This window comes from Nilaparvata lugens, chromosome 8 (genome assembly GCF_014356525.2).
Source record: "Nilaparvata lugens isolate BPH chromosome 8, ASM1435652v1, whole genome shotgun sequence".
Taxonomy (NCBI): domain Eukaryota; kingdom Metazoa; phylum Arthropoda; class Insecta; order Hemiptera; family Delphacidae; genus Nilaparvata; species Nilaparvata lugens.
Genome location: NC_052511.1, coordinates 41,421,344 through 41,447,152, shown reverse-complemented (window position 1 = coordinate 41,447,152; position 25,809 = coordinate 41,421,344). Strand labels below are relative to the sequence as shown.

General features: G+C 31.3%; 1 protein-coding gene across 2 annotated transcripts in view; it reads left to right on the top strand.

The window, feature by feature from the left end:
• Window positions 1-858: 858 nt before the first annotated feature.
• LOC111054196 (glycerol-3-phosphate dehydrogenase [NAD(+)], cytoplasmic) overlaps window positions 859-25,809 on the top strand; it is a 27,570-nt gene continuing 2,619 nt past the window's right edge. Inside the window, exons 1-9 of one of the 2 annotated variants that reach the window (XR_002606279.2) lie at window positions 861-1,048; window positions 4,689-4,866; window positions 14,323-14,463; window positions 15,048-15,189; window positions 15,955-16,067; window positions 19,639-19,869; window positions 21,253-21,359; window positions 22,295-22,387; window positions 25,200-25,322. Coding sequence is in view for 1 of the 2 variants with exons in the window: in XM_022341175.2 (XP_022196867.1) it covers window positions 1,002-1,048; window positions 4,689-4,866; window positions 14,323-14,463; window positions 15,048-15,189; window positions 15,955-16,067; window positions 19,639-19,869; window positions 21,253-21,359; window positions 22,295-22,387 (1,052 nt within the window). In the remaining variant the exon portion in view is untranslated. Of the gene's footprint in view, window positions 1,049-4,688; window positions 4,867-14,322; window positions 14,464-15,047; window positions 15,190-15,954; window positions 16,068-19,638; window positions 19,870-21,252; window positions 21,360-22,294; window positions 22,388-25,199; window positions 25,323-25,809 lie in introns of both variants that reach the window. The other variant, XM_022341175.2, reaches the window with a different exon arrangement.

Below are 25,809 nucleotides of genomic sequence, written 5' to 3'. Positions count from 1 at the left end.
TACCGTACTGAAAAAAAATTGAGTTTAGAAAAAATCTTAATCAATAATTAAGTTATATTCTCAACTAATTCAAAATTGAATAGTTTCCATGTCTTCAGTTCTATATAATTTGAATAAAGAGACTCCCCACCAACAAAAGCCGAATTTACTTTTATTCACTTTTTATATAATTTTGAATATACAGAGAACAGAATATCCTCAATAGAAAGTCTATGTGAATGTTTCAATTTTCCTTCATGAATTAATAAAGAAAAAATAGAGATTGGAGTTTTGACATTGGGAATTTAACAATCTGGATAGTCTTTTCTAAGTGGAATCAAGAAAAAAATTGGAGATTTGAATTTAGAGGTACAAACTTGTAGGAATATATATTACTCATAGCAAGCTACCGTACTATATTCTATACCACAAAGATACACTCAAGTAACAGTGGAATGAACCTTTTCCGTTATAATAGAAATTTTTAAATGTCTGGTTTTCATGGAAAAATCAACAAATCAATCAATATAAAGATGTTTCTTTTATTTATTCTATCACCAAATACATATATAAGCTCTTTTATTCTAAATAAAAAGCTGAAAAAGTTAAACTAAAAAAAGAGTTTCTTGCTTACTCTATATGGTATGTTTGAATCTTCCCGGTCAGACGCCCAATGATCAGCAGTGTATTTATTATTCGAATAATCAAAGGAATAAAGATATCAATTTTCTAAAAATTGAATTAATCAGTTAATAAATATACTTGAAAAGTATCGCTTATAAGAAATGAAATAATTTTTTTTTATTATAGGCAACGACTTCTGTATAGATGGCACTGGTTTTGAAGGAGGGATTTGGAAGAAGCGAATGCGCTTGCGCGTTTCATTTGGTAATGTCTTCGGCTTGCAATCACATTTCCAGCTCAGTCTCCGCATTTTGCTTGTAGGTTAGAAACCGTTTAGTTTATATTCTGTTTCAAGTAATCATCATAACAAATTACTTTTATTATTTTAATTTACAACAATGTCTGACTCTAAAAAGAAAGTTTGCATCATTGGCTCTGGGAACTGGTAAGTACAGCTACAATAATGTATATTTGTAATCATGTTACTTTTTTAAATATTTAACCTCAGATTAAAAATTTAATTTCTCTTATTTATTTTATCAATAAACATATATCAACTGAATTTCATAAATATGTTCTTGTGTTATGTCTCTATTTTGGGTGTCGGATTTTTATACCTATCGAGAATAGAAATATTTATTTCCCTCGCCTCAATAATTATCAGTCTTGAAGACCTTGACAAGCCATCAATGCCACATGCGGAAAATATTATCTAGGTACTGATAAGAAAACAATATTCTCTCCTATCCAGATGAATTTCACAGATTCATCAAAATCAAATTGAGTATAAAATTACAGAGACCTATGAGAACTTTATAATATTAATTTCTTTCTTACAAGAGTTTCAGTGGAGCATGTTGCTTCAAGGAACTGTAAAGAAAGAAAATCTCATAAAAAACTATGCTATCTTACTTTTGCATATAACATTTCTAATGTTCGAATACAGTAATATTTCTGATCAGTCTATCATTTTTAGTTTATCATTTTAATTTTAAATAGTAGGTAGGCATACCGTGAGCAAAATTTGTTGACAAATGCAGATTATAAATTCCTAACTAATTCTCAATATTATGAAAACTTAAATGTCATAAGTTGACTTGAACTAAGTGTACTTAGTACAAATTTTTCTTATATCCTTCCGGAATATAAGAGTTTTACTAATAAATTGTAATAATTCAATTTCAATGTACAAAAAACTGATTCCATTATTATAGACCTTCCGGAAACATTAGGCCTAGGGGCTATACATATAATTACTTCCTGATCCTATTTGCAATTAACTATCGATTGATTCTTACTCGAGGCTATCTGCTTCTTGATTGTAGAGTATCTATTTTCCTTGATTTTTTGCCCCCAAAATAATTGCATCCTCTGAAGATAGTCCATTCTGTTGAAAAAAGGTGATTGCTCCCTAAACATGCATTGATAGCGTACTCCATTTGCTTGATACCATATACAGTATTTTGAAAATTTGCTATAATAGGATCTGATAATTAAACAAGATGTTATGTTATAATGGAAAATAACTTTTAATTAATTCATTTCTCACTATTATTTTTATTTTTTCTCATTGAAAAAGTGTCCCCACCCTGAATAGTCTACGCCTAAATGGGAACACAAAATTATAAATTAGAAAACAATATTGTGATTGCTTTTTGGGTTGTATTTGTTTGTTTATTTAATTATTTGAATATAAAATAACTGTAGGAGCCCTTGACAATCTAAAGTTAGCTACTATCCTCAGTCACAGAAAAAGTATATGTTTTTTACTCCTTGCTTTAGTGACCCCTTTAAAGTTCAGATTGATATAAGCTTCAATGGAATTCAATTATATTTTGAGTAGGCGTTAAAATAATATTTCAAAAATTATATTTGTCAAATAATGAAGAATAAGTAAATTTACAGGACTGTGTGTTAAATACAGAATTTAGGGTGTCTCTTTTGAAGAATTTTGATATATTTCTCAACCTCTCAAGCTATAGAATACTTGACGTTTTTGTAAGTTTTGTAGTTTACCTAGGCTTTTATCTTTTCCTTTTCTTATCATCAAGGTCGCCGAGCGCAAACTTGGAGAGAAAGTAGAAATAACTTTTTTATTTACTCTAGAAACGTCCAATAATAAACATTCCTAGTTTGGGAGATTTTTCAACTACACGGTAACACGGTACATCAATAGTACTTAGCATCCGCATTCTATCCAATTCGCAAAAAAATTAATTCAGTTTTTCGCGGTCTGTTGAGCGTTTGAGACAGTCAAGCTTTAAAACAAGTTTGCAATGTCTGAATCTCAGAATGTTTTCAAAACAGACAACTGGTTTACCTTGAGTTGGCGTTGTACAACTCATTCATTTAGACTTAGATAATAAGAAAATTGTTGTTCTCATGCCCGGTATCTTACAACTAGCCTATCGATCTTTTAATAAAAATTGCATTTACCCGTTGGCCTAAATGTCTTGTGATTACAGTTTTTGCCAATATTTTTCTGAAAATTTCTTTATCAGTGATTTTTAAGGACTTGAAAAGTCATGTTAGTTGACAATATTATCGTAATCACTTTTCAATAACTACTCACACAAATGGCTCTAAAGGAAGAAATTATAAAGCAAGAAATTTAATAAATTTATTCAATCTAAACGTTTTAATTTTACTCATAATCTGATTTTAATAATTTGTTTTGTTTCATAATTTTAGCTCCCATTGTGTTTTCCAATAAATCAAACGTTTCAACATAAAATAATAAATAACTGATATATTAATAAAAAATAGTTTCAAATTATTTTAACTTGGAAATTTAAAAATTAATATGTTTTTATCATTCATTCTCGCCTTCTATCTTATCTCTTCTCACACTACTTGTGAAGCTACCCATCTACTCTGATCATTGAACTGTTCAGTGTACAAATGCATGATTAAAAATGCGATCTGTTTAAAATTGCAACATAGTCTGCGATTATTGTTCAATTCAAAGAGAAAGCAGCGGTACAATACAACTAGTTTTCCAAAGGCTGTTAATTCAATAGAAAATGCCTGTTGATTATACCAGCATAATGAATATTTGTTTTCATGTGTGCTCTTTAAACAAAGAATCATTGAGCAAACATTAGTTGGTGTTTTATAAACACCAACACTATTTTCAATATTCAAACATTCTATTTGAATTCTATATTGAAATATTTCATTTGTTTTCATTATCATACATTCTTAGTCAATTAACATTGTACGGTATGTCTGTATATTCAACTATTTGAAATTCATAAAAATGTATTTAAATAATAATAGATAATGATAATTGATTTTCTTCAACATTAATAAACACTAGACTATACTAGCAACGCCAAGCGCTGCTTGCTATATAGATACCATTGCGATTGCCATATCTAATACTAGCCTACTTACTCTATCTCACAATCAGTCTCCTAAAAACAGTAATGTTTAAGCTCTGACAAAAGTTGGCACCACGTTTTTGACCTAATCAACATAATTATATGAAAATTCAAATGATACATGCACATACAGGGCCGTTATCATTTTTCTGGTAAAAAGCGCATGTGATTTGGTCCGTTATAACGTTTATAGTGACTCATTTTTTGCAAGAGTATTTATTTTTTGAAATGGGTATTCTCAAGAATCAATGACCCCATGCCCTAATTTTTCTTTAACTAACTTCTGAGAACAATTTTTTTCAGATTAGTTGAAATTAATTTGCCGCTGAAAAGTTCAGAGTGATGTTCTGTAGTAAAAAAAAACATTGAAAGAATTGTAATTGACGTGACGAAACATGAACTGAACTTGAACTTCAACTGCATCAAATTATGTGATGGTTTGCCAAAATTTACAGGACAATTTACAATCTTCAATAATTATGTCGACTAGTACTTTATAGCGGGGTCATAAAAAAGAAAGAGGGGTCTTTTAAGAGGGAACTATTATACTAGTCTATCAAATTGATAAACTATTCAGTATAGTTAGAAGAATAAATCGCTCTTATATTCATCTAGAAGTATTTAATATCTATTAGATGCAATAGCTTATGTACAGTTGAAATTAGATAAACCCTTTTAATAGGATAAATTTGTTTTCTCTAGGGGCTCAGCAATAGCAAAAATAGTTGGTGAAAATGCGGCCAAACTGGACTCCTTCCACAACGAAGTTACCATGTATGTCTACGAGGAGATGATAGACGGCAAAAAGCTCACTGAAATCATCAACGAAACTCACGAAAACGTCAAATACCTTCCAGGGCATAAGCTTCCTCCTAATGTCGTAAGTAGTATTCTTCATCACAAACCGCAAAACAAACACATAAGCTAATTAGAATAGGATATTCTAACATACTGTATCATATCTATTTAAACCCTTTAATTGGATGTAGAATCTGTTGGGCTTGTAATTACAGTGAAGTTTTATTGGTTTTTTATCGTATTCCTGTGTATTTTGCTTTTTTTCCAATGATACACTTCTATTCAAGTACAGTATCACATAACGTATTTACATACAGACAAACACAACCATTACAACGATTTCAGCTTGTAAAACTGTATCATGGAACGTAGAATAACTTCTGCCCTTGATCCTTGTTCAAGGCTCCCAGAAGCTTGGTGCTATTATTTTACTTCTTCTTGCTCGCCCATGTTGAGTTGTTTTGACTTTTACTCCTTACTTCGAACTGCACTGATGAATGTTAATAAAATGAACTTAAAGATCATTTTTATCGAATAATATGCTGGTATATTGTAGAATGAATATCTAAAATATTATCTAAACCTTGAAAATTGATACTCTAATGAATCTATAATACACAAACCACTGGGGTTAACGAATTTTTTAGTTTTGTAATTGTATTTTTAAAAATATTTTAGTGTAACATATTCTTATGTGATCAGAATTCAATTCTCAAGACTTCACATTCCTCCAATATCTCATGCTACAATTGATTCTTTATTATACATAGTTAAAGATTTTAATTTTACAATTTTCGACTTGACGTTTCAAGGTCCCCCATTACAAGAGCTATGATTCTGTATGTCGGCTTGCCAGCATACTTGTTAGTTAGTTCTATGCATATTGAATTCATAACAGCAATATTCATCAAATAAAGAAATCGAATTAAATATTCATTGTTTGCAATTTTGATTGTAACAATGCGATTCATGATTGGAGACTATTTTTAATTGACTATAAATTCGTAATGTGAAGACAAGATGTTCATCTATGTATTGAATGCGACGAATAGAATATTGCTGAAAAGAATAACTTTTCATGGACGTTGTGCGAAAAATTATACATCGAAGACTGACTGAAAAAATGCATGTTGAGCAGTTGGTAAAAATTATATTATAGGCCTGTATAATATAATAAAGAAAAGAATTTGCTTATATACGTACGGGATAGTAAATTCAAGAATGATGCATTATCACGTTTGAACTACTGGACTGATTAACTAGAAATTTTCCATATAGATTTTCCATTTACCGAGGATGGCTATAGGCCTATTTTGAACTCTGCAAGATTTCGGTAGGTCTAGTTTTTATCTAGATCCTTGCGGTGCACGAGTTACCTGCTAGTACTTAAAAATAGTAAAAAGCAACACATTCTGTAATGGTATGTAAATTTTTGGGTGCTGGTGCAACTAGTTCTTTCCTGTGATAGGCAGTAAATAAAAATGTACAAAATACGTAAATTAATATATTATTCAATCAGCAGTCATTTATCAGTTTACAAGCTAGTCATTCTTCAAAGACTGTGTAAATGCAAATTAGGGTCTCAATTTGTTTTCCTTGTAAAGCGTACACAAATGAATGAATGAATGAAATAATTGTTTGTCATTGAGAAAATAATTGTAATGAGAATACACACTACGCACTCATCATTAGATCGGTGCCCTTCACAAGGCCTGTAGCCCGCATAACTTGATTTCAGTTGTGCCGCTGTAAGCACGATTGGCCTTCTGCCAATAAACACAGATAGAGATAGTTTCTGCCTCCCTCCCACTTCGCATCTTCCTAGCGTACTACACTGCTTTGTTGTTTTCCTCTGACAACATCAGCTGGTCGTAAAAAAAGACGAGAAGATTTTAAAGATGAACAGCCGACGTAAAAACACACTGGCCACGCATACTTGATGCAGTGGTCAGTTAGATTCCAAAAAGTGTTTATGAAATTTCTTTGTTTTTTATGGTGGAAATAAAATTCATTATTCTTATAAGATTGTAGACGTTGTATATAGTAATAACCACTTCAAACTGTCACAATTCCCCATATTAATAACATTAGTGCCTCCCATTCAACTCATTCTGACAGTTTAAAGTGAATCTAATCATATATGGGAAGAGTTGTTGATGTATATTTAGAGACTATATAATGTCATTGAGAGAGTCATCATATGCTGATGTAGAGCGCTATAACTATGTATTGTTGGGGGAGGCATGAATGACGTAGTTATACGCAACTGTTATAAATAGAAGAGTGTACTCGTGAGTATTCTAATTTTCACATCCAACCTGTCAATCATTTGTTTGGCACCTTGATTAGTATCCTGTTTTTAATTTAAGAAAGTTGTTTGTTAGAAGGGATAGAAGCGTAAATAATAACACTGATAGCATAGTGTAGAAGTAGCTGTTTAAAAGAACCCTCTTGCTATTTTTAATTTAATGAGATGAATTTTCCGTGAAAAAATGTAGGCTAATCATTTTTATTGATGAGTTAGGAAAAATTTGATTTAACAACAAATTGAAAGAATTTGTAGCTTGAAAAATAAATTCATCAATTCAACTTTCAAGAGATGATTATATCCCATTTCTATTTCATATAAACATAATGGCACTAGAACCTATATCTGAGAATTAATAAACAATGGATAGGATATTTGTATTAAGAATAATTTCTATTATTGAATTTCAAAATTGAATCGGTCTGAGGAGAAAGGGAACATGTCAAAAATCATAATTTTTCAGGGGAGAGAAAAAACTGAATACAGATAAAAGTATTGATAATTTCAAGATTGTTTTTTGTCATTAGGGTGCAAACTCTTTTAAGACAACAATTTTAATCCATTATAAGCACTTATATGAGATTCAACCCTTAAAATTGAGTTTTTTGTTAACTTCCTATTACTCATTTATTATTAGTAGGGCTATACTCCCAGATTAATTTTCTCTCTCTGAGTTTAAGTTTTATTTTTTGTGTCATGTGTACTGTATTGTATTGTTTTTCTAATTCTCTCTTTGCTTACAAAAGGAATCGCATATATGCTACAAATGAATTACATTATGCTACTAAATGGATTACATATGTAAAGTGAATTGTAGATTAATAATTACATGAATCATCTCTTTTTCTTTTGAGTTTTTAAATTATTATGAATTCATTCTAGTTTTTCTGCTCTCTTAGTATTTCACTCTTAGTACTTCTTCTTTTCGGATTGAAATTTTATTTTTTTTTCTAGTTTTTCATACATTCCATATGTTACTTTTTTCTTTATTATATTTTTTCTATTTTCGACTGAATCTCAAGCCACTAATTATAGCCGACTGATTACTCGTTGCCATCGCTCAAACTACTTAGTTTTGCTGGTAACGCCAATGATAATATTATAATCGATTTTTAAATGGAAAATATTTAATTTTAAGTTTTTGCAATGTATTGTATATGAAAATTTTTATATTTTTCACATTTGTAAAGTTTGTTTAATGATTTTGGCAATAAATATTTCTTTCTTTCTTTCTTTCATGATGATATTATAAATTATCACTCTTCAACTTTCACAATAAATACCTCAACCGAAAGCAATCTAACCTCAAAGCAACGCATGAATCAAAGGTAACCTAACAATAGCATAGAAATCACAACTGACTCACAGCTAATTTTCGAATGTTCAGCGTTGAAAGGGAACATGTGTGTCATGACTAGTTCCCTTTCACTCCAGTACAGCAAAAATACTATATATGTTTCTCGTATAAAGAGAATGCTGACATGTTCCCTTTCAACTCCAATCGATGTATCCCACAGTAAACAACTCATTTCAACCATAAAAAAATGAAAAATTTTGACATGTTCCCTTTCTCCTCAGGCCGATTCAATTATAGATTGTATCATTTTTTAATAGAGAGTTTATTAAAACTATTTTCTATAAATTTTGGTTCCAGAATCTAATAACCAAGAACTTGTAAGATACAAATTTTAGAAATATTTAAAACTCAAAGCAATTGAACTATAATTTGTCTCAATTTGAAGCAGTAAGTTATATTTCGAAGGTGCGATTGTTCACATTTGCAAATAAAAAGTAATAATCAACTAATAATGAGCGAAGTTCGGTAATTTTCCGCTATGTATGGAACTACTTCTCAAACTATTACTTAGAATTATGATCACCCATCCTTCCCTAACTTTCTAATCATGTTTTTGTTCATAATATGAGTACAATATTGGTAATAATCTGACCTATCACATATTATTGTACATGGTCTTATCTACTCTCTCTCTCTCTCTCTCTCTCTCTCTCTCTCTCTCTATTCTTATTAACACTACTAAACTTTTCCAGTGATAATTATTCAAAATGAATGGAACTTTTAGCAATAGGTTCATTAACTCGATATGTCATAATCTTATTACAGGCTCACTTCTTCAAATAAATAGACTAATGGAAATATACTATTCAACGGTATCTCCCGTTATCTTTGGAATGCTACTTACTATTGTAGACGGATTCCTCCAAAACTTTCCAATCTTAATTGATCAACATGTATGATATCAGTAATGATCCAAGTCAAGATAATATTATTATGACGTTGTGTTTGTCAACATTGTCAAATCTAAACCTGGTTTGTGATGTTGAGTAATTGATAAACCTATTATTTACATTATAATGAAATAAGTCATTCGTTTGGATATACTTATGGGGATGATAAATTTACCAAATCATCTGCAGAACAGAGTCAGAATGTGGATTGCAGGTTACTATATAATATCCACCTCAAATGTATAAGAATGAATAATCTTCAACATAACGATATCCAGTTCTATTTGAAATTAATTTTATAAATTTAGCTCAGAAAACATGGGTTGATGGACAACCTGAATGAAATGAAATATCTTTATCACTATTTTCAATCCACTTGTTATTTTTATCTATTTATTTATTTCTTCATCTATTTATCGAAGTGTTAGTTTTTTGAGTTACCTAACTTGAATTATTCCATACTATGATAATACAATTATTATTGTTTTAATCAAATTGAACTCTGGCCTTCCCAACAATATCATTTTAGTATTTCAATCTTATCTCATTCCTATACTAAACTTCCTCTATTCCTTATAAAAAATAGAACACACTTTCTATTTTTTAATTCTTCCAATTTAATATTTATTTTATGTAGAATTTGAAAATTGTTTACCTAAAATGTTCTTTGTTATCGTTTTTTTTGCTGTGATTCATAGAAAGGTATATCCTTTCTACTCTATTACCTATCTCATCATAATTATTCTTTGACCATTCAAGACTGTTTTTCAATTTCAATTGAAATTTTTGTCTTATTAATTTTGTCATGAAAAAGGTTAAATAATACAGTTTAGTGAAAAATAAATGAATATCGATTGAATTTTACGCGTTAAGTTCAGTTGATTATTTCTCGAAATATTTTTATCTGGCAATCTAAATATGTTATATCGCTAACAGAATTGGATCCAATACTTGGCTTATGTTCTATTTATATTTCATAGGCTGTGATAGATGCCAGCTTGACTGTACATTTCACTTGACCTCTACTTCTGCTGTCAAATAAATTAACTGTGATCGAAAAACAATAGCAAAACCCTTGTGAGGTGGAAAAGATATGCTTTATTTGTGTTAAGCCTATCGAATTATTCTATTTTTGAAATTCATAATCTATTCAGAAATGGTGTTGAGGTTTTCCATAGCCTACGACAATGAACGAATGAAATCAATATTGACCATTGACCATTACACAAACGAATGTCATCATAAGATTTTGTTGATACTTATTCCATTAATTCATTTTATTTCTGTAGGAAAATAACATTTTCGGATAATTCATTTGCAACTGTTATTCCATTGAAAAATTCGCAAGTACTATCGATGTACTCCATACTCAGAGATTTCAAGTATTATTGCAGAGATTACTATCTTGGAGATAAAATGATTGAAAGTATCGGTCATAAATTCATGTAGGATTATTTTTAGAGAAATAATTGAACTATCACTCTCAACAGATTGCAATATTGCCATACATAAGTAGCTCATAAAATAGATTAATGTGACCAAATGACACTTTATCGATATACCATAAAATATTTTAAAACTGACAATATAACATTACTTTTCAAGTTTTCCAGTGATTCTGACATTATCAAGCAATAATTCCTATCAAGTTAACTGTTGTGATAATGCTGGTAGTAATAACACTATTTTTTAATAAGTGAAAATGAACAACCGTTGAACATTTGAGGCCATATCATGTAACACATGATAAAAAGTTTTAAAGATGATGATTTCTTGATAAATTCCGAACTTCGTTGTATTAACTTACTATTTCTTGTTTCACACAGAATTGCAGACAATTATTTATGAAACTAAACTATTTTTTCCACTTACGGGCTAGATTACTTTCGGATGTCAGGCATTGATATCACACTGTTGAAAATGGATGACTGACTTCCGAAAGTAATCCAGTAAGTGGACAAAATCGTTTGTTTTCATAAATAATTGACTGCATATCGGTGTTGAAAACAACAAAATAGTATCTTAAAAGTTACATTCTCACTACAGTATTTACTTGAATGGCATTGAGCCCATCTCCAGCAAACTTCAGTTCTCAGAAAGTTTAGAAGTATGCTATCAAATTATTCCCTGTATGCTGAATATAGGATTCAGTGTCTTGGAACGCGTCTAAATTTACGAAACATGTCATTTGTATCATACTACATCAGGTTTTCGACTAAGGCTCAACTCACACTTACGCGACTCAAGTCGAGAAGAGACTGCGACTATAGACTGCGACGCAGCATGTGCTTTCCAATGGTGACACTCAGACCAGTCAACTCTAGTCTCCGCGACCTAACGACTGTGAGACTGAGTCGAGCGTCGAGACATGTTGGTCGAGCCTCATAGTACCTTGCCTTTTTAATGAAAGTGAGGTTATGTTTTATGAAATTAATTTTAAGTTTTATGAAATTAATGTTTTATCATTTTAGATAAGACAATAATAAGAATTAGGTAAGACAATATATTCATAATAATTATTATAAAATTTGTTACATGCGCAGAAGTGACGAATTGGATCTCATATTTTTAATAATGTGAGGTTGTAAAGAAATGGAGTAGCATGGAACTGAACAATGAGCATAGTGACAATGAGCAAGAAAGTCATAAGGTTGAGAGGCTGGAGTATCCTCGACAGGAGTTGTACGATTTGAGTCGAGGTAGTGTGAGTTGAGCCAGTTTATAAAGTATAAAAACTGTGGATAAAATTCCAAAATTTATCGAACATGGATTTTCTCACTTTAATGAATCGTTTCATAATTGCATCTTAATCATGCCCACCCTTACTACAAGAAATATTCATGAAATAGGCTATATAAATAATTTGTATATAATTTATTTCATTACTGAAAAAAAATCCAAGTGGAAATGAAATTAAGATCCGATGATTCATATCAATTTTGATAGACAAAACTCCTAATTAGGACATGATTGATTGTTTCCAGTTCTCGAATTTGATTATCTTTCTAATTATTACTTTCACTGTTCCTCTTATTGTCCCTCTTACTGTCTCCTTCCTGTTTCATTTCGATCTTTAACCGTTGAAAATTGACCCTGAAAAACTCTAATCGTTTGACCTCTGATTTTGTTACATCACAATTGGAGCGGCATTTCGCTGTAATTGGTCGATTAGGGACCACCATTCTACTTTTAAAATTGTATGCCTACGAATTTAATGGAATTAGCTTATCAACTGAATTTTATTGTCGATGCTCTGTGGTAGATTTTGATTGAGTGCATTGCATGCTCTCAAAACAATTTATGTTCATCATCATTATTGAATTCGGAGGCTCAAGGATCCTTCCTCTAACCAAGCCAAAAAACGATTTTATTCAATTACTGTTGAATTGTATGATTAGCAAAAAAATACTCATTCAAATTCAGTTATGTGATATCATAACTGAAGTATTTTCAATCATTTTCAGCTGCACTAGTTATAATATAACTAGTATATAGTGAAAAATAAAATAAAAATATAAGATCAAAGTAATATTATATTTTTAAATAGTGGGAGTTTTCCATGGGAAGATTAGCTGTCATGTTTATTAATATTTAAACTCAGATAAGGCTTTTTAAAGCTTGAACGTTTGACAGCAAGTTTATCAGTTATTAAACGTTGATTATATGACCGTAAAATTCATTTATTTGATAAATTTGTTGAGAATAAAAATAACAATATTATTATTGCTGTGTTGTAAGTCAATTTCTTTCCCACTATTAACCTTTGAATTAAAAATAACTTTTGAAGTGGAAGTGGAAGAAGTGTTTCCACTTCAAAAGTTATTCTTAATTCGAAACAATTAAAAAAAAATACTTGGAGAGATTCAACTTATAAAATAATCAAATTTCTAATAATTTTTGTCAGTTTGGAACTATCACGGAATAAATATTTTATTTTTTATTCTTAAAGAGTTGAATGTTGGAGGATCAGGTCACTTTATCATCAAAAACAAGCATTTTGAAAATTTAGAAGCTGGCAAAATTTTGACCCATCTAATGAATTGAATATTCACTATTAATTATTTCAATTAAATCATAATATACAATAATCAATTATCTCAAATTTAAAGCGAATCTAAAATTCAGAAGAAATACAGCTAGTTAACCTTCTTCACTCTTTCAAGCCGGGACGTTGAGTAGACATAAATAGTGCTTTATAATTTCAACGCCAGGCATAAAATCTTGATGATTGTTTGGAAAATATAATCAATATTCATCCAATCAACTACCATTTTTGTTATTGAACTTTATCGGTTGCGCAAAATTAACTACTTGACTAAATTAGTTCGTGCTTTGAATTATTTATAGTTCTAGATAGATAGATTTTATTATATCCCAAAAATATTCTTACGTAGAAAGACAGAGGATCAGTCACAATACAGTAAACAAAATATTAGAAAAGAGAAAATACACTATTTAAAATCATTTTTATCACCTACATTTAAATTTGAATTTCAGATAAAAAACACATCTTGAGTTGAGGAAGGAAAATTCATCAGTAAATACTTTGGTGTCAGAAGAAATATTTTTCCGTGATACTGTATTGTGGCTTTGAACCAATTTAACCAGTAATTTTTCAGATTTTATTTATTTATTTTATTTAATCATTCAGAATTATACAACTTTCAGAAAAATACCACAGGCTAACTTACGCCCAAAACGGTTCCAATTCTAATTTTTACAACAGTCAAAATTTAGCTAGAGGTTATGTATATTTTATGTGTAATTTATTCATACAATGACTGAGCAAATTATAAAATTTAATCGGGATAGAACAACGGGTTTAGGCTACAACTGTTTTTTTTTGTCGAATTTTGATGTTGCAAGCTTCCTGAAAATAAGCTATTCACTTCCGAAAATTGCAGTCCAACTTGTAATGTTGTAATTTTCTAGAACTCTGGAAGAAAAATTTGAATTCAATTTTTGTTTTTTGTTTATTTACAGGTTGCCATTCCAGATGTTACAGTTGCCGCCACTGATGCCGATATTCTAATATTTGTGATTCCTCATCAGTTCATTAGGAGGATTTGTGCTACACTTTTAGGGAAAATTAAACCAACCGCCGTTGGTCTCTCTTTGATCAAAGTAAGCCTTCCATTTCACCAATAATAAATTATATTGTTAACAATCTCTGTCTATATACAGTACTATGTTAACCATTTGAATAAAATTGCTTGCTTGACAAGTAGTAGTACAATTATATACATGCAATCAACTACTGGAGCCTAATGTTTGTAGATTGATTGCGAGAAATAACTACCTACTCTTGATTGAAGGTTGATAAAAAAGTAGTATAAACCGTTTTTCAAAACAGAAAAAACTTATTAAGCGTACAAGAGTTGAACAAAATTGAAGGGACTTTCTACATAATCACTTTTTATTAAAAATCAAATAATTTTGAAAAAAATATGAACTTGTCATGACATTACAAACTACTGTATGTTTCATGCACCCATACAATCCATACTTTCAGAACATCAAACATCTGAAATTTCAATCCTCAGTTATCCAAATTCATTATTCCAAAATAGTATAATTCAGAAAAGTATAGGCTATTATTTTCTCCAAAAAGAAGACGAGAATTGGAAAATTACGTCTTTTCACAGTGTTTCATTAATTTTATTTTTCTATTGTGTTCTTGATTCATTCTTATATTTTTATTTTTTCAGGGATTTGACAAGGCGGAAGGTGGTGGAATCGATCTTATCTCAGACATCATCTCCAGACTTTTGAAAATTCAAGTATGTGTTCTAATGGGTGCTAACCTAGCCAACGAAGTTGCTGAGCAGAATTTCTGTGAAACAACGATAGGTAACACATTAATTTGATAATTCTCAAATCTTTATGAAAACAAGTAAAATATTCTCAACATTTTATAATTTTCAATAGTTATTGATTAATTTATTTATACAAGAATAAATTGATTGATTGTTTACTCATTCATTATATAACTTTCAATAGTTCTTGATTAATTTTTTCATACAAGAATAAATTGATTGATTGTTTATTTTTTTGGCGTAGATCCTTTTCGCTGAAGCACCCACTAAATAATAATAATAATATCGTGTGACCTGGCTGGCTCAGGTCTGGTGTCAGAGTTTTCAGGTCGCAACTGATCAATTTCAGGGCCTCTGACATGACCTAACGACTGCTTTTTAGGCAGCCGGGACCGACGAATTAACGTGTCCATCCGAAACACGGGAGTGGCCCGAGAAAAAATATCTAAAAAAATATTATAATGTTCTGTTTAGTAATGTTTTAAATGTCAACGGGTTGGTTAGGAAGGTTATGGTTTCTATATTAAATATCAATTTTTGATATTGAAATGAACAGTGTACAGTTATCATAGTACTATAGTGTTAGATTTGACCCACTCAAGATCTGAGCTCATGCTAATTTCAATCATGCAACTGAATTCAGTGCAATTGAAATTCAACTCGTTTTAAATTTTTACTTGTAAAAAATGTTATATATTAACAGTTTATTTCGAAATAGATTATGGTGTAATGATTTATGCACATCTTTTTTAATTTAAATTGTGAATAATGTTTGGTATCTTTTGGATTTTGATTACAGGTTGCAAAGACAGACAATTGGCTCCATTGCTGAGAGATCTCATTCAAACGCATCATTTCCGTGTTGTGGTGGTTGATGATGTCAACACCGTGGAAATCTGTGGAGCGCTCAAGGTGACTAAAACAAAAACTTGAAAATAGTTCAAACTCAGTTCGGTATTATCTGATTAATTGGCTAACGAACAAGGAAATCTATCCTTGCTATTATAGGCTGGTTGTTACAGATTTATATCTTAGAATTCTTTCATCGTTCCAAAATTCTTTTATAATAATAAAATTTTTCAAAAATTTACAAATTTTTCAAAAATTTACAAATTATAGACAATACATAAAATTACAGTAAATCATGATCGACATCCTGTTTTCGATCCACAAATCATGCCAAAACATAATGCCCATGCCGGGAAAGAGGGTGTTTGAAGCGGGATTCATTAACTTTAAAAATAACGGATTTATCCATTAATTTATTCATTCAATCTATTCATATATTTTTTAATATACTTTCTTCTATGTTTTCACACGACATGCAGTCAAATATTTAAGTAAATAATCAAAAACTTTTACTCCCTGACTGTAGTACTTTCGACCGTCTCGCGATCATTTTCAACTGTGCCGACCGGAAATGTTTTGTTGGTTAGGAAGGTTTGTGGTTTTTTTTTATTTTTTTTTTAAGATTACGTCCTAAAGACTCCAGTCATGGAGTATAAGACAAGTCATGTTATTACATAATAATTCTAACACTAAGTAGTTCAACCTAGTTTAGGTTTGAAAGGAATTCTTGTACACTATAAAAAGCTCTATCAACTAAATATTTTTTAATTTGTTTTTTGAAAATCTTCAAATCATCATTACTTTTCAAGATTTGAGGTAGCTTGTTATAAAATTTCCTACCAATATAATCTGGTTTTTGTTCAAATGACCTACTATTGTGACCCATTATATGATAATCTGCTCTGTTTCGCGTATTATACTCATGAACATCTGAATTCTGGATCACACCACTCGTTTTCACATGCATTACAACTTCATATACATACAAAGATGGCAAAGTTAATAGACCAAGCTTTTTAAATAAAGGCCTACAAGAGTCTAACCTATTCACTTTCTCTATACATCTGAGTGCCTTCTTTTGAATCTTAAACACCCTGTCCATATTTTGTTGAGATGAATTACCCCATACTAAAATAGCATACCTAATATGAGATAGTAAAAGTCCATGGTAAGCAGTTAACAGTAGTTTTTTATCATTCAGCCTAGCAAGCTGCCGCAGGACAAATACCCCAGATGATATCTTATTACATATCCTCTCAATGTAAGGATGCCATGTTAATTTCCTGTCCAATAATATTCCCAAGAATGCTACTTTCTCTTCTTGGTCTAATTCATTTTCCTCTACAAACACATTTATTTCTCTATCCTCTACTGAATTATATTTACTTTTGAATTGTAGGAATTGACATTTCTTACTATTTATTGTTAATTGCCGTTGTTTCAAGAATTGGACAATTGACTGTACTCCAGTAAAAGCATTTATTTCTAGACTATCTAATAAATAATTGTTAAAGATAAGCGATGTGTTATCAGCAAACAACAGAGCTCTGTGATCTTTTAACTCTTTTGGTAATTGGTTCACATACAACAGAAACAGTAAGGGACCCAGAATTGAGCCTTGAGGTACTCCAGCCTGGACCTCCAGTTTTTGAGATTTAATTTTTACTATTTCATTCCCATCCACCTTGGTAAGCTCAACACACTGGTTTCTACCTATGAGATATGATTCAAACCATTTTAGTTCTATACCATTCACACCTACAGTTTTTAGTATTTCCAATAATATTCTATGGTTCACACAATCAAAAGCTTTGGATAAATCAAGAAATATTGCGGCTGCCTTCTCACCTGAATCTATTATATCTATTAGTCTTTCAACAAGGGATACTATTGCAGTCTTAGTAGATTTCCCTTTCTGGAACCCATGCTGTTCATCACATATGAAATTAATTTCTTCCAGGTGCATCAATAGCCTATTTAAAACTACTCTTTCAAAAATTTTACTTATTACATTTAGAATACTAATGGGTCTATAATTTTCAACTCTTTCAGAATCACCGCTCTTGAAAATTGGCAAAATTTTTCCTTGTTTCAGATCATCAGGGAAAATACCCTGCTCTAGTGAAGTATTAAGGAGATGCAGTAAAGGGTCCAGTAATTCATTTTCACATTCTTTTAAAATTTTGCTTGAGACCCCATCCAATCCTACTGTTTTTTTGTTATTCAAATTTTTTATTATTCTTGACAACTCATCTCTTGATAATGGATGAAATTTAAATACCTCTTCAATTGGCTCAGCATTTAATGTAGTTGTATTAGTGTTCAGTGACTTTTGGAGATTATATGCAACCTGTTGATAATACTTATTGAAAAAGTTACAAATGTCTATACTATCATCCATATAATTTCCATGTTTATCGATTATCCTAGGGACATTAGTAACTGTATCTTTTTGAGCTGCTCTCCTATTTCTATTAATTACCTCCCAAACAGCAGAGTTAAAATTGGTACTAGTTGTTAATATTTCAGCTGTTTTCTTACACTTACTTGTTATTATATAATCAAAAAGTTTGTTTGATTCGAAATTGAAATGTTCATTTAATATGTTGTTCTTATCGAGGATGGTGGCTTTGTCAATTTTGAACTGTTCTGATGTATTTAATTCCAACCACAAGAGACATTCTAATCCACAACTCCTCCAGCCATCTAACACGGTACAAACATGCAGCATTCAGATGCTCATGCAGCATTCATGCTCCATAGACTCAACAAATCACCAGAAAACTAGATAAATAAGCTCAACACAATAAAATACCTAGCACAGATTAATGGATCTGACTCAAACCGAATAGAAAAACTGAACCAGAAAACAAAAGCAACCGTACATAAACAGGAGACCAATCCAACAAATGACAGAAAACACTTTTTAACACTCACATATATAAATAGTCAATCTAATAAAATCGCCAGAGTATTAAAAAAAAACAGGCTACAATGTGGCTTTCAAAACTGAAAATAAACTAACGTTTACCCTCACCCCCAAAGCCACCAACAACACCCATAAATACAACCTAACTGGGGTGTAGAAACTGAAATGCACAGATTGTGAAAAAATGTACATTGGTAGAAGTGGAAGATCATTCAAACAAATATTTAAAGAACTTATTAACGCACTGAAAACCAAAACTAAATCAGCTTTTGCTGCACATTCAAACGAAACCGGGTACACCTACACAAACATAAATACCAACCTCACAATACTAAAAGTAAAAAGAAATGGATATGAATAAATACCTACATCAGAGCAGTTCGAAATTTACAAAGCCACCATCCTCGATAAAAACACCATATTAAATGAACATCTCAATTTCAAATCAAACAAACTTTTTTATTACATAATAAAAACCAAAAATCTTCCTAACCAACAAAACATTTCCGGTCGGCACTGTTGAAAATGATCGCGATACGGTCAAAAGTACTTCAATTAGTAAGAAAAGGTTTTTGATTATTTTCTTGAATATTTGACTGCATGTCGTGTGAAATACATAGAAAAAGTGTGTTAATACATTGCAGCTCGGAATGGATGAAGAAACCATCACATCTATTTTTTTGTAATCGTTGAATTATTTTGTAGAACATAGTGGCGTGTGGAGCCGGTTTCGTGGACGGTTTGAAGCTGGGCGACAACACGAAGGCGGCTGTCATTCGATTGGGTCTGATGGAGATGATCAAGTTCGTCGACCTGTTCTACCCCGGCTGTCAGGTGACCACCTTCTTCGAGAGCTGTGGTGTCGCCGACCTCATCACCACCTGCTACGGCGGCAGAAACCGAAAGATATCCGAGGCTTTCGTCACGACCGGTAAGGTGCGTACACAGACATTCAGCGTTATTCATTTTTTGTATTTTTCTGAAATCCCAATGTTTTACTGGAAATAAACTGACAGTCAACGGTACTCGTTGTTGAAAATGTGCTGTATTTTTCTGGAAAGTAAATTCTGAAAGTAATTTCAACCGGCAGAAACCTAGAAATTTTCCAGAAACCTAGAAAAAACCAAGATTTGTAATCTTCTTTAACTAGGTACTGGTAAGGTGCGTACACAGACATTCAGCGTTATTCATTTTTTGTATTTTTCTGAAATCCCAATGTTTTACTGGAAATAAACTGACAGTCAACGGTACTCGTTGTTGAAAATGTGCTGTATTTTTCTGGAAAGTAAATTCTAAAATTAATTTTCCTGGAAACTGAAAGATATAGCCTAGTAGCTCTTGTAACTACTGGTGGGGTAGTTCACACCATACTACTTTGATAATGGAAGTTCCCCTGAAATTCAACGGTATTCATTGATGAAAATGTGTTGTATTTTTGGATCGATGTAAATTTTACTGAATTTGCACCATACATTTTTTGATTCAATACAGTAGTTTGTTTCTCTTGAAAGTAAAATTGAAATTGATAAAACATACAAAAAACGTTTCTTTGCTCTCCTGCGACATGGATCCAGCCAGTTAATACTAATTATCTCGTCTCATTCCATCAACCAAGAACAAGCAAAAATTGTAATCTGGTCATCATCCGCAATAAAAAAATCTATTTTAAAGCCGTGTTCACACTGAACAAATGTTCGACACACATGTTTACTAAAACAGTTTGGGCAAATTTTATTATGTTTGACAAATAATGTTTGCCCGTGGCCAGTGTGGACGCGTCACCAAACAAAATATTGTAAGTAGGGAGAACAGTTTTTATGTTTTACAGCAAACACTGAAAATGTTTGGAAAACAGTAATTTTTGTTTGACAAACAATTGTCCAAACTTTCTAAAATGTTTATCCCTGAGCCCCTCATCAAACATGTTTGCCGAACATTTGTTCAGTTTGGACATGGCTTTGAATACCACAAATATTCTTTAGATGTAATTTTCCTAATAAATTAAAGGGAAGTGTTACCACAGTGGTAGCTTGATGAATATCAAATCGAATAAAAATGTTATTCACAATTCAAACTATTGTGGGTCCGTAGGTTTTTGTTATTGTTTGATAATGGCAGAAAAAATTGAGTTATCGGATAACTTGAAAGATTTTGGGATGTGAAATTTCAAATCATAACATTTTGTGACTCTTTCTAAGCATGCTACCCTGTTATAAACACATTTTTCATAAAGTAAATTACTATTTCTCACTTTGAAATTATTCGATTCTTTTGTTTTGAAAAGTGTTTATATTGTTCGATTTTATTCTGTTGCTGCAGTCAATTGAAGAGTTGGAAAAGGAAATGTTAAACGGCCAAAAACTGCAGGGACCCTTCACTGCCGATGAAGTCAATTACATGCTCAAGAGCAAAAACTTGGAAGAAAAGTGAGTACCTTCATTATACATTTCGTGTAAAATTAATGATAATCAACTGCTAATCAGATATTACTCCTGCCATTTCAATATTGGTATCTCCATAGATTAAGAATAGAGGAACCTATGATTTCTGTGTGGTATCTCAGATAATGTAACATGTGAGACAGAATCACCATATCAGTGAACAAGTAATAATAATAATAATAATATCGTGTGACCTGGCTGGCACAGGTCTGGTGTCAGAGTTTTCAGGTCGTAACTGATCAATTTCAGGGCCTCTGACATGACCTAACGACTGCTTTTTAGGCAGCCGGGACCGACGGCTTAACGTGTCCATCCGAAACACGGGAGTGGCCCGAGATAAATATCTTGAGTGAACAAGTGAAACAGTTAATGAATACCCCTAGCTAGACAGTAGTTGTTGATAGACAGTATTTATGAGAATATGAATGTATTCTGGTTGGTTGAATATATTTCCTCTTAAAACGAATTTATATGAATATTGAGCTATTGGGTTGTGGGAGACTTTACTTTCAATAATAGTTTCTGACTAATGATAAAACATTAGTTGAGAATTATTCAATTAAGTGAATGATTTGTAACTAGTAACTATTTTTACTTGGAAAAAATAAGAGAGTTTGTCTGAGTTACATCGTCTTATTTTAATTGTTGAGAATTATGCAATAAAGTGTATTGTAACTAGTATCTATTTTGTCTGAGTTACATCGTCTCATTTTACTTGTGTATGTAGTGTAAATTTTGGTGAAACGTTTGATGAACCTGTCCTAGCTGCGTAGTGTCGAATACTGCTATTACTGCATCTTATAATATGTGTTTCTACTGATGAATTAGAAACTTAATTCATTGACACCACAACTTTCTTGTACAATTCATATTTGTTTTTACAGTGCCCACGAATTAAGAATGTGTTCCATTTTTTGTAGGTTTCCTCTGTTCACTGCTGTCCATAAAATATGTGTGGGAGAAATGCCAGTTTCAAAATTTATTGATGCCATCAGATTCCATCCAGAGCATTCGTAAGTATTCAAATAATCGTTTTGTAATGAATTATATTATATTGCATTTCCAATTCTAAGGGGTATCTGCATTTATACTATACAATAGGTCTAATACATGATTGCAAGCTTTTGATCATTGGGGTGCAGATGCAATTGGTGTCCAATTTGAAATAATTTATCACCTGCAAGATAGTTTCTTCTCTTGAAAAGCCTGTTTTTATCATCATTTATTCTGAGGACAAGTTGTAGAAGTCATCATCTGCTAATATTCTAAAGCATGAGAAGAGATTATAGAGATGTGGACTGCATCATCTACAGAGCAAATCTGCTGTGATTGAAATAATCTATATTATTAGCCTATATTCCATTGAGTGTTAATTTACAACTTCAATGTGTTCTGTTGGGAACTATCATTGTAAAGTCATGCCCAACGAACTGGCAACACTTTTCACTTGTTTTATTTGTTCACACCAAGTTTGGACGTAAAGAACAGTATTGCCAGTTAGTTTAGCATTGCTTGAGATGACTAGTTATAACCATTGAGGAAGTTATTCATCTATTTTGAATGGTTCTTCTCAGTCAATATTGATGAATTGGAGGAATAATGCTTTTGAAAGAATGTCATTTGAGTTGGGATTGCTAATCAAAATTGTTTCACAGAATCGCTTTTGCTTATCAAATAGCAGTCATTTCATTATTTAATAACTCGATACAGTGGCTACATCATTTTGGTTGGTTTGATTCCACATTAATTAAACATCATGTTTGTGAATTGGTCTGACACAACATTGGGGCTTGCTTGTTCCTTTCCACATTTTATCATGGCGTCATCGAAAATAATTCACCAATCCATCATGATTCATTATATCAGTTATTTCCAAGAGACAGCATGTATCTAATTTTTGCAGACAGCATGTATGAAAATATTCTCATAATGGATAAAAATAGGATAGTTTGTCTGAGTTATTGATTTACAGCGGGATCAAGCGACTTATTTATATGGTAGACAATACACATTTATTCAGACATAGCGTATTACGAGTGCATTGAAAGTCTTATTATATAAATAATGTACAATGTACATCTATTTAGACATAAAATATGCTATTTTAGTTATTTCAGATATATTATGTTGATATCATAAAATATTATATTTCTAAGAAAACATTCATAAGGAAATCTAAAGCAATCTAGAAGTTTTAAAGAATACTAAATACTATTTTCAAACTTCAATTGGAACTGTTTTGATTAATTGTAAAGCGTATAATTATGAGATAGCATGTGTGTATTATAGTCGATGCAGTTTTGAAAATAACATGTCATACTGTTCGTAAGTAACATTCCTGTTTCTTGATTTTCCGTTCAATGCTGTAAATTTCACCTTTTGTATAACCTCCAATATACTACTACGTATTAGTATACGTACTACTGATATGAGTAGTTTAATTGGTTTTAAATTATAGGTCAACGATTTTTCGTCGAGATTTTTAAAAGTCACAGTTGAAATTTCTTCGAAAGTTTAACTTGAATTAGTTGTAAGTTTTTGTATAGAAAGGGAAAGTTTTGACGTTGATCGTATGTATTTATAAATTAAAATATAATCGCTTCTAAACATTCCGTAACAGTAAAACCATTCCAGAACTGGTATGTGATTGCAGTTTCTTACGCTACATTGATAATAACATGACTGGTTTGGATGTATTGCTTTGCAGCAAAATTTCAACTCCTCCTCATGAGGCCGTACCAGATGCGCAAAATAATTGTCCCTTTTCAAATTATAATCACAACCTGACTCGTTTAAAATTGATATTATTTATTTATACATTGATAGATACAATATCATTCTCTCAACTATGAATAATTGGGAAAGGAACAACAGGCTTAAAGCCCAAAACTTTTCCTTTCCCAAATTTAGATAGAAATTGTCCATAAATAGGTTATGTTTACACTTCATGATTTTCGTCCAATTTTGAGTCCAAATTACAGGGTGTTTGAAAACTCCCTAGTTTTAGGTGTAAATTTAATGTGTAAATTGATGAAAAACTACATCAAAAAGGACATACAATGAAAGAGAGAACCTTTAAGTTTTGTTTAAAATCAGTACACTTCAACATGGGATCCATTTGCTGCCCAGCACACGTCGAGACGATATTCAAGCTCTCGCCATGTATTCACCAACATATCAGGCGTAACTGTCCCAACCAGGTCTGCTAACTGCAGGGGGACAAAACTTGGACAGTTGCTGAATCAAACACCACAAACTAGAATAGTGTATATCACTTTTTACAGATTCTATGACATATTAAAACTAGGGAGTTCTTTTTCAAACACTCTGTATTTATAAACTAGGAATTTAGTACGTCATATCTGAAAATCAAAGTTTGGAATCACTATTACAATATTCCTTATCTATCTTTAATGTACGCTATTTCCACTAGAAACAGAGATGTTGTGGTATTGCCCCATATTAAGATGAAATAAAGAAATGTTGTCAGTTCCTCATTAATTATGTAGAACTGACAATATCTCTTTCATTTCACTTTAATACGCTATTTAAGCTTTGGTTAATGAGTTGAAAATAGACGATAAGTGCTTTCAATTTCTAGGTTGTAAACCGGGATCAATTATCTTTAGTTAGCTAATCATGCTTTGTTGGAAATGATCTCGGTTAATGCAACCCAACTTGACAGCAATTCTCATTATTTTACATCTGCTAATTGTTATTCCATGATTGAATCTTCACTGGCGAGAAAAGTGCCTAACTCATCCTTTGTGTATGGTCGATAATTTTGAAAATGTTTCCTATCATTAGTATTGGTTCTGCTTCTAGGCTATGGCAGAAAATAAGTGAGAAAAAGTGTTCACTATAGTGAGTGTTGTAAGATTGTGATATGAGTGAGTATGCTTGGAAGAACCGCTGATACATTCACCCAAATCGCCACTGTACTCCTCGGTAAATATTCTTATCACGCCACAAAACATCTTCATTACACTCCTTCACTTCATTACTCTTTCAAAGTTTCACAATTTTCTTCTTCTGTAATGTAGATCTTGTTCAGCGTATTTAGATAGTAATGTTGTCTTTGGTTTGTTCTATTTCATAATAACCCATTTATTTATTTGATTTATTGATTCAAGATACACAATTATTCGTCAAAATAATATTGGGGAAGGACCAACAGGCACAGCCCAAAACTGTTCCTCTGATGCATATGCTAGACAAAAAGGAATAACATCAGATCTTAAAACACATTACTGTATTCATATTTCGCTCTATTAGTTAGGAATTGAATTTTTAGTATAATCTGCACAGTAACTTGATGTGCAAGACTTAAAATCAATTCTGATCACATTGCTATTTATTGAGAGCAAAGAGCAGTAAAGTATCAAATTTTAAATAATATTACTTGCACTGATCTTGTATTACAATATTGATCTCG